This window comes from Cryptomeria japonica, chromosome 8 (genome assembly GCF_030272615.1).
Source record: "Cryptomeria japonica chromosome 8, Sugi_1.0, whole genome shotgun sequence".
NCBI classification, from domain to species: Eukaryota; Viridiplantae; Streptophyta; class Pinopsida; order Cupressales; family Cupressaceae; genus Cryptomeria; species Cryptomeria japonica.
The window spans coordinates 663830595-663844192 of NC_081412.1; the positions used below are offsets into that span (position 1 = coordinate 663830595).

A 13598-nucleotide genomic window follows, 5' to 3' on the forward strand; every position below is an offset into this window, starting at 1 on the left:
AACATGAGCAGGGATTCAGATAATCACCTTTTCCAAGTATCGGCCAAGAAGATGCTCACCAGGTCAGAAAAAGATGGACAGAAGAAAAGAGAGCTGAAAAGACATATCAAGGTCCTAGCTCAGTTCATTGATAGCATAGGTTGTTTTGGAGCATTTCCCATATTGCATGCTTCAAAATTTTTTGACCCCACTTCACTAGAGAACAAGAAATTGATGAATCAAGTTCAGCGAGCTAAGAGAATCGCAGGGGCCGTGGAGAAATGGATTGAAGGAGTGATTAGAGATGGTGAAAAATATATCACAACCTCTAGGAAGCTATGTGATGAGATGCAAAACCTCACTACAGAGATTCAGAATCAGATTGTGCCATGGGAAAAAGAAGAGCATAAATGGGAAAACGTATTACCCATGCTCACCAAGATAGAGGAATATGGAGCTGAAAAGTTTTTAACAAAAAACTCAATTAAATTGGTAACTAATGAGTGCCAGCTTTTCGTGCTGAAGAAAACTATAGCAGGGTGGGTAAGTACATTCAAGTCTATGATTTCTTATGCCAGAAATTTTGTTTACGAGCTTCAAGAGCTTCAGAGTAGTTTGGTCAATGACAATAAAGTGGTTAACCCAGACCATGATTGGCAAATGGGACTTTGTGGGCTGAACACACAGGATGCGATAAAGGCATTTAGGCTGCACATGGAGAAAGTTAACGCCAAAGGAAACTTCACTCTCAAAGATATAACGCGAATTGCCCGAATTGAGTCCATGACGTTCATTGTTAACGATTAGTTACCTAAGCATGCTGAGAAAATGGTGAAACATAGATGGGAGAAAGAAGCCGCAAAAGCAAAGATCAATGCCATGAAAAATCCGAGTCACTTTATAATTCAGGAGCTTACAACCGCCCACGATGCCCAGAAAAGTGGAGGGGAGGATGACGATGGAGAAGAGGCATAGCATGTTGCTAATGCTTTGTTTTTATTTTATATGTTTTTCATAATCTTGCAATGACTTCGGGACATCTATTCCCTAAATACTCTGTTGGTTTTTATAACTGTCTCAGAGGAGGACAAGTTTTCAGGGAGACATCCTCTGTTGTTTAAAAGCTACTATAGATTAGATTAAGATAGAGAGAGAAAGGGTTAGAATAGTAGACTGAGATTTTAGAAGTTTTGATTGTTGTTGGAAAGAAGTGATCGAGTCTTTCAAAATCTGAACTTGGAAAGAACTTATGTGTGTATTGTTATGTCTTTGTTGCATGAAATATACATATAAGATCATATGCATTTTGAGGTGGAAAATCTTTGGGTTTGAATCCGTGGAATGGTATTTCTTTGTAAATATTAGTCTAATCAAAACGTCAGTGATTACCTTTCTGATGGTGGATGTTGATATTAGTATGGAGCTTCTTTTCGTGTTGTTTAGAAAGATTTTTAGTTGAAGAGAGACTTTGTTTCTCTTGTCTATTTTGAAGAAGTGTTGAAATCAATGTTATTAAACTTTGCTTTGATTTCTTCTGATATTTGTGGTAAATCATCTTGTAGAAAGTTATTCTGAATTATTTTACATATTACTTGGCCTCTCATCTAAGAATGAACTAGGCAACCTTACGTGCTTTCAGGTTAAAAGCATATCAATTTATTTAGTTAGATTATTCCCTGAATATCTAATGGAGGGAGTTGTACCTATCTAAAATTCAGAGGGAAGTGATGTATGTCACACTTGCCCAATTGTTTAGTTGAACTTTTGTCTTTAAAAGGGGGTAACAGAGCTTAGAATCAATTCAATTTAAAGAAAGACAAAATCTATTCACTAACACATAAGTTGTTAGTAAGTGAGAAATGTTTGGTGAAATTAAAAATTGAGAATTATCATGATGAAGTCTTGTGTGATATTATGCCTATGGATATTTGTCATCTTTTGTTGGGTAGACCTTGACAGTTTGATAGACATGCAATACACGATGGGAGGAAGAATACATACACTATTGTAGTTAATGGGATGAAGCAAACCTTGTTTCCCTTGGAGAAACCTTTGAAGAATGAAGTTTGTATGAATGATAGAATCTATTTGGTGGATGGAAGGAGATTCCTAGATGGATTGAGCCATGAGAATGTGTGTTTTTCCTTAATTCCTAAGAAGATTGAGAATCCAAAGCATGAAGAGGAAAAACCGAAAGAGACAAGAGATTTGCTAACAGAATATGAAGACATCATTTTAGATAATGTGCCTGATGGATTGCCACATGTGGGAAGTATTAGTCATTGCATGGACCTGGTTCCCGGAGCTAGCTTGCCTAACAAAGCTGCACACTGGATGACACCGATAGAGAATGAAGAACTTAATAGACAAGTGCAGGCACTGTTGAAGAAAGGTTTAATTAGAGAAAGTTTGAGCTCTTGTGCAGTACCAATAGTATTAGCACCTAAGAAGAACAAAGAATGGAGAATGTTTACCGATTCCAAAGCAATAAACAAGATCACAGTGAAATACCGATTTCCTTTGCCTAGGATGGATGACATAATGGACTGTTTTAGTGGACCAAAATACTTTACACAGATAGATTTGAAGAGTGGATATCATCAGATCAGGATCAGAGAAGGAGATGAGTTGAAGACAACATTCAAGACAAATGAAGGATTCTATGAATGGTTGGTGATGCCTTTTGGGTTAACTAATGCAACGAGTACTTTCAAGAGGCTGATGAATGAGGTACTAAAGAAATTCTTGGGTAAGTTTGTTATTGTGTATTTGGATGACATTCTGATTTTCAATAAGACAAAAGAGGATCATTTGTTGCATTTGAGACAAGTTTTGCTGAGGTTAAGAGAAGAAAAGTTGCTGATAAATATTAAGAAGTGTACTTTCATGAAGAATGAGTTAGTCTATTTGGGATTTGTGATATCTGAAGATGGACCTTGCGAAAGTGAAAGCAATTGTTGAATGGCCTACACCGGAAAGCATTGGAGAGGTAAGATCATTTCATGGTTTGGCTAGTTTCTACCAGAAGTTCATCAAAAATTTCAGTTCAATTTGTAACCCTATGACTGAGACCATGTGAGGAGATAAGAAGGAGTTCAAGTGGACCACCAGAGCAAACAAAAGTTTTGAACTATTGAATCAGAAAGTGACTAAGCAACATGTGTTGGCTTTATCGGATTTCAATAAAGTATTTCAAGTGGATTGTGATGCAAGTGGATCAGCAATAGGAGAAGTCTTGAGTCAGGAAGGGAGATCAATAGCTTATTTAGGTGAGAAATTGAATGATGCTCAAAGGAGATATTCAATATATGATCAGGTGCTTTATGACATAGTTCAAGCCTTGAATAAGTGGAGACATTACTTGTTGCCTAAGGAGTTTGTGTTGTATACAGGTCATCAAGCCTTGCAGTATTTGAATAGTCAGAGTAAGTTGAATCAAAGACATATGAAATGGGTAGAATTTTTGTCGAGTTACACCTTTGCATTGAAGCATAGAAGTACAGAATCTAACAAATTTGTTGATGCATTATGTAGGAGAAGGAATCTGCTGACAGAGATGAGAGTGACAATATTAGGATTTGAGGAATTGAAGACCTTGTATGATGATGACCTGAATTTGTAGAACCTTGGAGAGCATGTAGAGAATCAGTTATGGTAGATAGAAGCAAGTGGTTATATTACTTCATTCAGGATGGGATGTTATTTAGAGGAGTTCAATTGTGCATACCTAAGAGTTCTATGAGGGAGAATCTGATAAAGAAGAAACATAGTGGAGGATTAGCTGGACATTTTGGTATTGACAAAACAATATCATTGGTGAGTGAGCAGTACTTTTGGCCCCAGATTCATAAGGATGTTAAGAAATATGTGCAAAGTTGTAGAGTTTGTCAATTTGCAAAGGGTAGTAATCAAAATGTGGGATTGTACAAACCTTTGACAGTACCAATAAGAACTTGGGAGGATATAAGCATGGATTTCATACTTGGATTACCTAAAACATCGAGGGGGAATGATTCTATATTTGTGGTAGTGGATAGATTCTCAAAGATGGCTCATTTCATACCTTGTAAGAAGACATCAAATGCATTTCATGTAGCAGACCTATTTTTCAAGGAAGCATTGAGATTGCATGGATTACCTAAGAGCATAGTTTCAGACAGAGACACTAAGTTTGTTGGCTATTTTTGGACAACACTTTGGAAGAAGATGAAGATAGATTTGAAGTTCAGTTCTACTTTTCACCCACAGACTGATGGACAGACAAAAATAGTTAACCATAGCTTGGGAAATTTGTTGAGATGTTTAGTTGGGGATAAAACCAGAAGTTGGGATTTGATTCTTGCACAAGCTGAGTTTGCCTACAATAATTCAGTAAATAGGAGTACATGAAGAACACCTTTTGAGATTGTTACTGGAGTGCATCCTAGAGGTATATCAAAATTAAGAGATATTAGCAGTGAAGACCAGAGAAGTTCAGAAGCAGAAGACTTTGTAGATCACATGGCAGCCTTGCATATTCAGGTTAAGCAACATTTGGAGGATATGAACAACAAGTATAAGGAGTATCTTGTGAAGTGGAAGGACAAACCAGTGGAAGATTCATCTTGGATTTCTTAGGCAGAGGTAGACCGCCTTGGTTTCCCTCTGACCCCAACAAAGTGAGAGACTCACTTTTTCAATAATCCCAAATGTCTGATGTAGGAGCATCCCCGGTTCATGACAATCTTGCATCAACCCAAAAAAATTTCTTTCTGTTTGCAGTTTCAACATTTCTTTCTGTGTGTATCGGTTTTGGCTCATCGGATCCTATGGAGTTGGATTCTACTTGAAGACTTGATCATCTTTCTTATTTCCAAACCGCATCACATTTGGATCATTTTTCGACAAGTTATCGCTATCAGTTTCCTTGACAATTTTCTATTACCGATTGACAATTTCTTGTTATCGATTGACAGTTTCTTGTTACCGGTTGCCTGGATCTATTTTGGTGATCTACCGAAACCCCTTCCATAGCTTGCAGATCCCTAAGAATTTCGATGTTCCTTGGCATGTGGACAAACTTTTCTCGTGATCTACACTTCATCCTTTTGATTTTCTGGAGGAATCTCTTGGTGGAGGTTGACCTTGTTGGTTTTACATGTTAGGTCTTGTTCTTTGGGTTTTGATCCCTTTTGGGTTGACCAGATCCCCTTGGATCGTATATATCATTGTAATTGCGGATTAGAATGTAATAAGGAGGAAGTTAGACTGAGCGTAGAAGATAGATCTTAAGATTTGAGGTCTCGGTTGTGACCTATTCTGTACTTTGAGCATGTTTTAGTAGACCTATGAGCCAGTTTCTGTAACTCGGTTGTTACTGGTTGGTTGTAATCAGTTTTCATGAAATAATTCAATCTGTTCTGCATTGCCTCCATCATATCTTTGTGTTTCTGTTGTGTTTACTCTTGCTGATTGGTCCAAATTGATCTCTTTGAGGTCCCTCCTAACCAATGACTGCTCCAAATTTGCATTCAACTCTCTTCCTAAAAGAATTGAGGTTGGATCTATTGCATCCATTTTCCTTTTAATGTTGTATGTGTGAAATAGGCGTTTTCATAGTTTACATAGCTAAGCTTGAGTAACCCTATTCCACCACCAAACATATACATTCTTAGGTTAAATGCTCATGTGTTATATTTGATATGGTGAAAATTACATAAGTTGTACTTTTTCCTTTTATTTTGGATTTACTTTAATTTGATCATTCATTATACAATACTCTATAAATTGAATGAGATATTTTCATACAACTTATCAATTATAGATAGTCGTTTTGTTGTTTGTCATAAACAACTATTAGATAATTTGACAAGAAGTTAGGAAGGGATACATTGAGTCATTTTCTCTAAGCAACATATTTTCATGCGACTCTTCTTCATTTTGAGAAGGTGTATGATTAGTTTGAACGATCATTCATTATTTGAATGCTTAAAGACATTAGGAATTCTTTTGTAGGATGGTAAGTGTTTTATGTAGAGAGACTTTTGCTCAAATTAGTATTAATGACAAGATTTCATTTTATTCTCTTCTTTAAAGCTCTATACAACAAGGGTGCCCTAGTATCCTTTACTATTCATTTTAATTGTTGAATCTAGTTGAATCTAGTTGGATCTAGTCATTATCTACTAATAGATTACTCTTTAGCACCCCAATAAAAGTAATGTTCTCGCCTTGATGTCATTGTATACTTGAAATGTAACGTGTAAATAAATAATCATTTTTGTTGAATTGGATGAAGATTATTTCTAGAAATTTAGACAATAGATTCCAGGTTTTCATAGGGTCTACAACTATAGTAGAAAAAAATGATGCACATTATTAGATAGATAAGATTCCTAAGGTTATTGAATAGAAGAAAATCATTTGAAATTGAAAAAATGCATATATTAATAATAAAAAGAATGTGGCCTGCACAGGTGGCGTAGTTAGTTGAGGGCTTTAGGTTCTTCCCAAATAGGTCTTGAGGTCAACTCTTGCTCCCAAACTTATCCGATGGATGTGGCTTGCACACAGTTGCGCTCATCCGCAAGGGATTAGTCTCCCCTCAACTCGTCCCATTGTAACCCCAAAACTTGGCATCAATGTAAGTCCAAGACAACATCTAATGAGAATTGCTAAGTTGAGTTATGATGATACCCTTGAGTTATCAAAAGAATAAAAAATTAAAAAAATGTACAATAAAAAGATATTTGAAAAGAATAATATTTACTACAATATAAATGATCACCAACATATATATGAGACAAGAAGCAAAAGTAGGAGAATGTGTGGAAATATAAATGAAGTAAAGAACATAGAAAGAAGTGAATTACATATATAATTAGGTGGGTAAGGTGAATTTAACTCAATGTTATATTGAGTTCCCCAAAATGGTCGGTGGAGTCTCTGAAAAAGTCCAAGAATTAAAATTCAAACGAATACTTAACGCTCACACTACCACGTGCAAATTCCGAATCTCCATTGATGAAGACCGCTTTAGCCGCCGGCAGTCCTCGGAAAACCTTACAAAATTTGAAAATAATCGAAAAATCCGATTTCCGATCACTTTCCACATGGGTCCCACTCCAAGTCAGACTTCTGTAGATTCTTTTGTCGCGGATATGGTGATGGGGACGGTTTAACGTACTTACCGATGGGTTAAGATTGTTAGGGGAGTTAAATTAAATATTAACTCGGGTTAAGACTGTTTGAGCCCTGTCTTATTTCGTACTCCCATTAAATATGTACATTACTGGTTCCTGTGTGGTGGGTCTCTGGACTGTGACCTGCAGTCTGTTTTATTTGAACACGACTTATTCGTGCATTTGCATTTTTCATGATGGGGAAATTTCCACGAACATGATTTGCGAAACTTTTTCCACTAAATTATGGAATTTGCATGGTTTAGGTGGCGATAACTGAGCTTCCAAGGCTTACTTATTTCCAAGATTTGAGTTTTGGGGAGCAGGATTTGGGGGTCGATTCAGTTTTCAGTTCTCCAGGTGTGTTTCTGAGCTCTGTCTTAAAATCTGGAATGTTGTGCTTACTTTTTGGAGGTTGGATAGAGTTTTAGAAATGGAGAATGCGTAGTTTAAATGGTTTTTGATTGTGGATTAAGTATGGTTTTCCATTTCCGCGGAGTTCTGTTTGGTTTTGAAAAATGGGTATGGAGACCTGTTCAATGTGGAAGATATGTATATAGTTTTTAATTTTTGTCGAGGTGTATTTGTTTGAATATTTGGTTCTATATATAGTATGTTTGTGGTGGGGGTTGGTGGTAGGCCTGAAGAAAATATCAGTCGTATTGATGAATGTTACTCGTTTGGTGCCACGCGAGGGATCTCTTTGACTGTAGGAATTGGGTGTTAACGTTAATGGTTTTGGATTTCCTCCTGTAAAGTCTGTAATTTGCTGCAGATGGGCCTGTCTGATGCAATGATTCAATACCAGTGTGAGATCTAGTTTATTATAAGAAGCTCTGGAATTTGAACATGTTTGTAATTTATTTTTTCTAAACTAGAAAATTCAATTTATAGTTGTCTCCGTAGCAGGAAGTATGCAACTTGAAGATGTTTTGCTGTGCTTTTTTGGCAGAAAATAAGGATTTAAATTGGTCTCTGTTTTAAGTGTCTAGAAATACTGCTACCGGTTTTTCTGATCTTTGTTCAAAATCTATACAGATAGGTTTCAGTCAGAAGTAAGGAATGAGATGAATATTTCATTATGAATTCTGTATAACTTGCTAAGCTGAGAAGTTTGCCCTTAATTTACAGGCTCTGGAGTTGGGAGGAGCAGTTAGGCTTCAAGGCCGCGCAGACATAGGACATACGTAATATAAATCTGTGCTCTGTTGATAAATAGGTATGTGTGCAAGACTTTGTTAGCCAAGCATTCTGTGGCATTCATATTTGAAGAAAAGTGAATATGCTTCTTTTTCTGGTAAAATAGTATTGAAAGTGATCTTAGCTATCTGGAAACAGTGATTCCTGCTTGTTTACGGAGATTTATTTGTTGTCTTCAAAAGTAAAGAATCAGATTATATATTTTGTAAAGCCCCAGTGACATATCTTTATCTACTGGCTAAATCCCCTTTCTGTCGATAATTTACAAGCTTTGGAGTCCAGAGTATTATTCGGGCTTCAAGATTAGTGTCATCAGTTTGGCTCGTTTGGGTATAAGGAGGCTTGACATTATGCAGAATTTTGATGTTTCAATTTTAGGTATAGAATAAAGATCTGTCAATTTATAGCATTTACAACATAATATAAGATTTAGCACTGCATTTCACTAAATCAGACTTATCCGTATGCCATGCCCAGGTTAACTAAGGAGGCTTTTGGCAATTCTTGTTGCCTGGTAGTGACTGCAGAGAGGCAGAAATCAGGACAAAGCTTCTGCTTGTGATAGTTCAAGAGAGCACAATGAGTAGGCTCAAGCTAGCAGTAGAAATTATTAGTGCCCACAATTTGATGCCGAAGGATGGGCAGGGCTCAGCAAGTGCTTATGCAGAGGTTGACTATGCTGGTCAGAAGTTTCGAACCTCTACCAAAGAAAAGGATCTAAGTCCGGTCTGGAATGAAAAATTAGCATTTACCATCCCAGACCCTTCTAACCTTCCCAACCAGATGGTAGATGTATATGTCTACCATGATAACAAATCTTCTCAGAGCAAGAACTTCTTGGGAAAAGTCAGGGTATATGGAAGTAGCGTTGTGAGTGAGAAAGAGGCAGCTGTGCAACATTTTCCATTGGAAAAGAGAGGAATTTTCTCAAACATCAGAGGAGATATTACCTTGAAGATATACACTGTAAATGAGACAGGAGATGATTTCATTAAAGTGGAAAAGGCAAAGGAGGAGAAATCACCTGCAGTGGAGATGGGAACAAGGGTTTTTCACCACCTGCCGAAGACAGCAAAGCAAGATTCTAAACCAGCTGAGGTGGAGAAGTCTGAAGCAAAAGTAGTGCATATGTATAATGCACCTCAACCAACTCAAGCACCTCAAGTATTTCATGCACCTCAGCCAGAAGATTACACTTTAAAGGAGACCAGTCCTCATCTTGGAAATATTGGGATGCGCCGAGACAAGCTAAATAGCACCTATGATCTGGTTGAACGGATGCAGTACTTGTATGTTCGGGTGGTAAAAGCTAGAGACCTGCCAACCATGGACATTACTGGAAGCTGTGATCCATATGTTGAGGTTAAAATTGGGAACTACAAGGGAGTTACAAAACACTTTGAGAAGGAAAAAAATCCAGAATGGAACCAAATTTTTGCATTTTCCAAGGAAAGGCTCCAGTCAACTTTACTGGAAGTAGTGGTGAAGGACAAAGATCTTGTGAAAGATGACTTCATTGGTCGTTTGATTTTTGATCTCCATGAGATTCCCATGAGGGTGCCTCCTGACAGTCCCTTGGCACCCCAATGGTATAGGTTGGAAGACAAAAAAGCTGAGACAAAAGTGAAAGGTGAGCTTATGCTTGCAGTGTGGATGGGTACACAAGCAGATGAAGCCTTTCCAGAAGCATGGCATTCTGATGCAGCTGCAGTCCAAAGTGATGGGGTTGCACATATTCGATCTAAGGTTTACCTATCTCCCAAACTTTGGTATGTTAGAGTTAATGTGATTGAGGCCCAAGATTTGCAGCCGAGTGACAAGGGAAGGTTTCCTGAGGTTTATGTTAAAGTACAGTTGGGAAACCAAATATTGAAAACAAGGGTTTCTCAGCAGAAGACTGCAAATCCGCTGTGGAATGAAGATTTGCTTTTTGTGGCAGCAGAGCCCTTTGAAGAACATTTAGTACTTACGGTAGAGGACCGACAAGGTCCAAATAAAGATGAGGTGATGGGGATGACTATAATTCAATTGTCATCTATACTAAAGCGGTTTGATCACAGATCTGTGCACACCAAGTGGTATAACCTTGAAAAGCATGCAGTAGTTGATGGTGAAAAGAAGGAAAGTAAGTTTGCAAGTAGGATTCATCTTAGAGTGTGCCTTGATGGTGGGTATCATGTCCTAGATGAATCCACACATTACAGCAGTGATCTGAGGCCCACTTCCAAGCAATTGTGGAAGAATGCAATTGGTGTCTTGGAAGTTGGCGTGCTGAGTGCACAGAACTTGCTTCCCATGAAGGCTAAAGATGGCAGAGGGACTACTGATACCTACTGTGTTGCAAAATATGGGTCAAAGTGGGTTCGAACTAGAACAATTCTTGATAGCTTAAATCCAAAATGGAATGAACAGTACACTTGGGAAGTCCATGACCCTTGCACTGTCATCACTGTGGGAGTTTTTGATAATAATCACCTTCAAGGAGGAAATGGTGAGAAAGCAACTAGGGATGCTCAAATTGGGAAGGTCAGAATTCGTCTCTCAACTCTGGAGACAGATAGGGTTTATACCCATTCATATCCTCTGCTGGTGTTGCAACCTTCAGGAGTTAAAAAGATGGGTGAACTTCAGTTGGCAGTCCGTTTCTCATGTTCATCTCTGATGAACATGATGTGCATGTATTCAAGGCCCTTGCTGCCTAAGATGCATTATACACACCCTCTCTCTGTTACTCAGCTTGACACTCTTAGGTACCAAGCCATCAATGTAGTAGCACTCAGGCTTAGCCGAGCTGAGCCACCTTTGAGAAGGGAGGTGGTGGAATATATGGTAGATTCAAACTCTCACATGTGGAGCATCCGTCGCAGTAAAGCTAATTTTTTCCGTATCATTTCTCTTCTTTCTCCATTTATAGCAATCAGCAAATGGTTCGCTGATGTTTGCAATTGGAAGAATCCTATCACAACAGGACTGGTGCATATTTTGTTCCTTATATTGATCTGGTATCCCGAGCTGATATTGCCCACCATCTTCCTCTATATGTTCTTGATTGGGATATGGAATTTCCGTTTTCGATCTCGTCTTCCGCCACATATGGATACTCGCCTCTCCCATGCTGACTCAATGCAGCCTGATGAACTTGATGAGGAGTTTGATACATTCCCTAGTTCAAGAAGTGCTGATGTTGTGAAGATGCGATATGATCGCTTGAGAAGTGTTGCTGGAAGGATACAGACTGTTGTTGGAGATATGGCCACACAAGGAGAGAGACTGCAGTCTCTCTTAAATTGGAGAGATCCTCGTGCTACTACTATTTTTATCAGTTTTTGCTTAGTGGCTGCTGTGGTTCTGTATGTTACACCCTTCCAAGTAATTGCAGTGCTTGCAGGATTGTATCAAATGCGTCATCCCAAATTCCGGTACCGGCTTCCTTCAGTTCCTGTAAACTATTTCAGGAGGTTACCAGCACGAACTGATAGTATGCTATAAAGTTTAAACAGTTTATCTCATTGTGTATTTTGCTTTAGGTGTCTTCCTCTTTTGGGTCACAAACAAGCATAGTCTTTCATCAGTCTTATGTATAATGGTGACATTCAATTCATTTGTATGGGCTGGCCACACAAGAAATCTGACTTGAGAAGGTCTGCAATTTCATCAGTTTGATTCAGCATAGACTGAAAAGATGACATTGCAGGAAATTTAGAGCTGTATGTGACTGAAGGAGGCACTATTCTCGTTGGGTGGAGTTGATGTTTTGAGATTTTTGTATGCTATTAGATGTTGTGCATTATTCTCTTGTAGAACTACAATGTCTGTTATGCATGCTAAGGTGGGTTCTCTATGTTTATATAATGTATTTTGAAGCACTACAATTCTGCAATAAAGAGGTGTAATTCTGGCAAGAGTTGAGCACTTAATTCTTTGTAGTTCCCCTGTTTTTAAAGATTCAATTTTATCGAACAAGTTCCTTATTCTTCTTTCTATGCTATAATTTGGCTTAGGGTTCCCCACACTGCTCCAGTTCATATAATTACAAAGTAAATTATTATTTCAAAAAAAATGACAGAGGTTACTAAATTGTACAAGGCTATTGATAGAGTAGTATGAATTTGAACTGTACACTTGATTGTCTTTCAAGTTCTTTGTTTGGTTATAAACCAAAGAAAAGGAAAACATGATCTTTTTTGGTGCTACCAATTTCTGAGTCATCAATGTAGAATAAAAGGTGCATCCTAGGTGGTAGCAGCTATAGGTGGTGTCCATGAATGAATACAAATGCCTTTCAAAAGGCTTTCCCCTGGACCATTAATGGGCTAATTTGAAATTCAAAGAGTCTCACATTCTTGTTGGGGTTTAATAATTAGCCCTCTTTACTTTCATCTTTTGAAAGTCATACCCATTTATGCAACAAATTTGTTGGTTTCAGTATTCTCCCTAATATGTTTAGATATTGTGCTGATGTTGAAGTTGTTTAAATGACATATCTGGTTCTCAGTATGAAGTTCTGACATGTCGTTCAATACAAATAAGCTTGAGTTGCTTGTTGGCATGGTTCTATTATCAACTACTTAAGCGTTTGATTACATGATAGCTTTCATTTTTGGTATGACCAATTCCCATTTTAAAGTACTAATAGGTCCAAATTAGAGATCATAGACAATGATAAACATAAACTCCTGGGTTTTCAAAAGAAAACAAGGCTTGTATATTTGGACATTATAGGTCAATTATTGTGATGCTTCTGACCGTAAGTTTACATGAATATTTGGCTAGATCTTCAAGAATCATTGATCCCTGATGTTGAATGGTTTGTCAAAACTTCTCCTCAATGATGATGGCATGTTGCTGTCACATCTCCTATCTTGGAGATTTCAGCAAGCACCACATACTATTCAAAATTAAGTTATCATGGACACATTTGGTAGTGGCCTTCCATCAATCCACCTTTTGATATTGCTATTTGTGGCTTATAAGCATCACCCCACAAGCACAATGGACCTTAAGATTTTGATGAAGAGGCAACTTCAAGCTTGCAAACTTATCTCTAAAGAATATAAAGCAAAAAATTCTGCTCATCATTTGTTCACTGAGTGATCCAAATGTGGACCTCTGGTTGAAATTGCATCAATAATTCTCATTCCACTTTGACTTACTGACAATCCCTTTCACTTGTTTTATTCCAAACATGAATAATGAGCTCTATTGGAATCTTATCAACCCAAGCTTGTTTTGTGAGTAAACATCCTGTTGAGCTTTGAT

At 37.7% G+C, this 13598-nt stretch overlaps 1 protein-coding gene across 5 annotated transcripts; it reads left to right on the forward strand.

Moving 5' to 3' along the window:
• The first annotated feature begins 7259 nt into the window (after positions 1–7259).
• LOC131049648 (FT-interacting protein 7) lies at positions 7260–12241 on the forward strand. Of its 5 annotated transcripts, none has more exons than XM_057983707.2 (4): positions 7260–7499; positions 8271–8358; positions 8609–8717; positions 8817–12241. In XM_057983707.2, the coding sequence occupies exon 4, from the start codon at positions 8919–8921 to the stop codon at positions 11826–11828; it is 2910 nt and encodes a 969-aa protein (XP_057839690.2). In that variant the 5' UTR covers positions 7260–7499; positions 8271–8358; positions 8609–8717; positions 8817–8918; the 3' UTR covers positions 11829–12241. The 5 variants fall into 5 exon arrangements, with proteins under 5 accessions (XP_057839690.2, XP_057839691.2, XP_057839688.2 ...); XM_057983709.2 differs by lacking the exon at positions 7260–7499 and adding an exon at positions 7541–7948; XM_057983708.2 differs by lacking the exon at positions 8609–8717 and having other exon boundaries at positions 8178–8358.
• The last annotated feature ends 1357 nt before the right edge of the window (positions 12242–13598 follow it).

Coding starts and splice junctions, on each gene's coding strand:
- LOC131049648 (XM_057983708.2), top strand. CDS start 8,919: ATGAGTAGGCTCAAGCTAGCAGTAGAAATTATTAGTGCCCACAATTTG.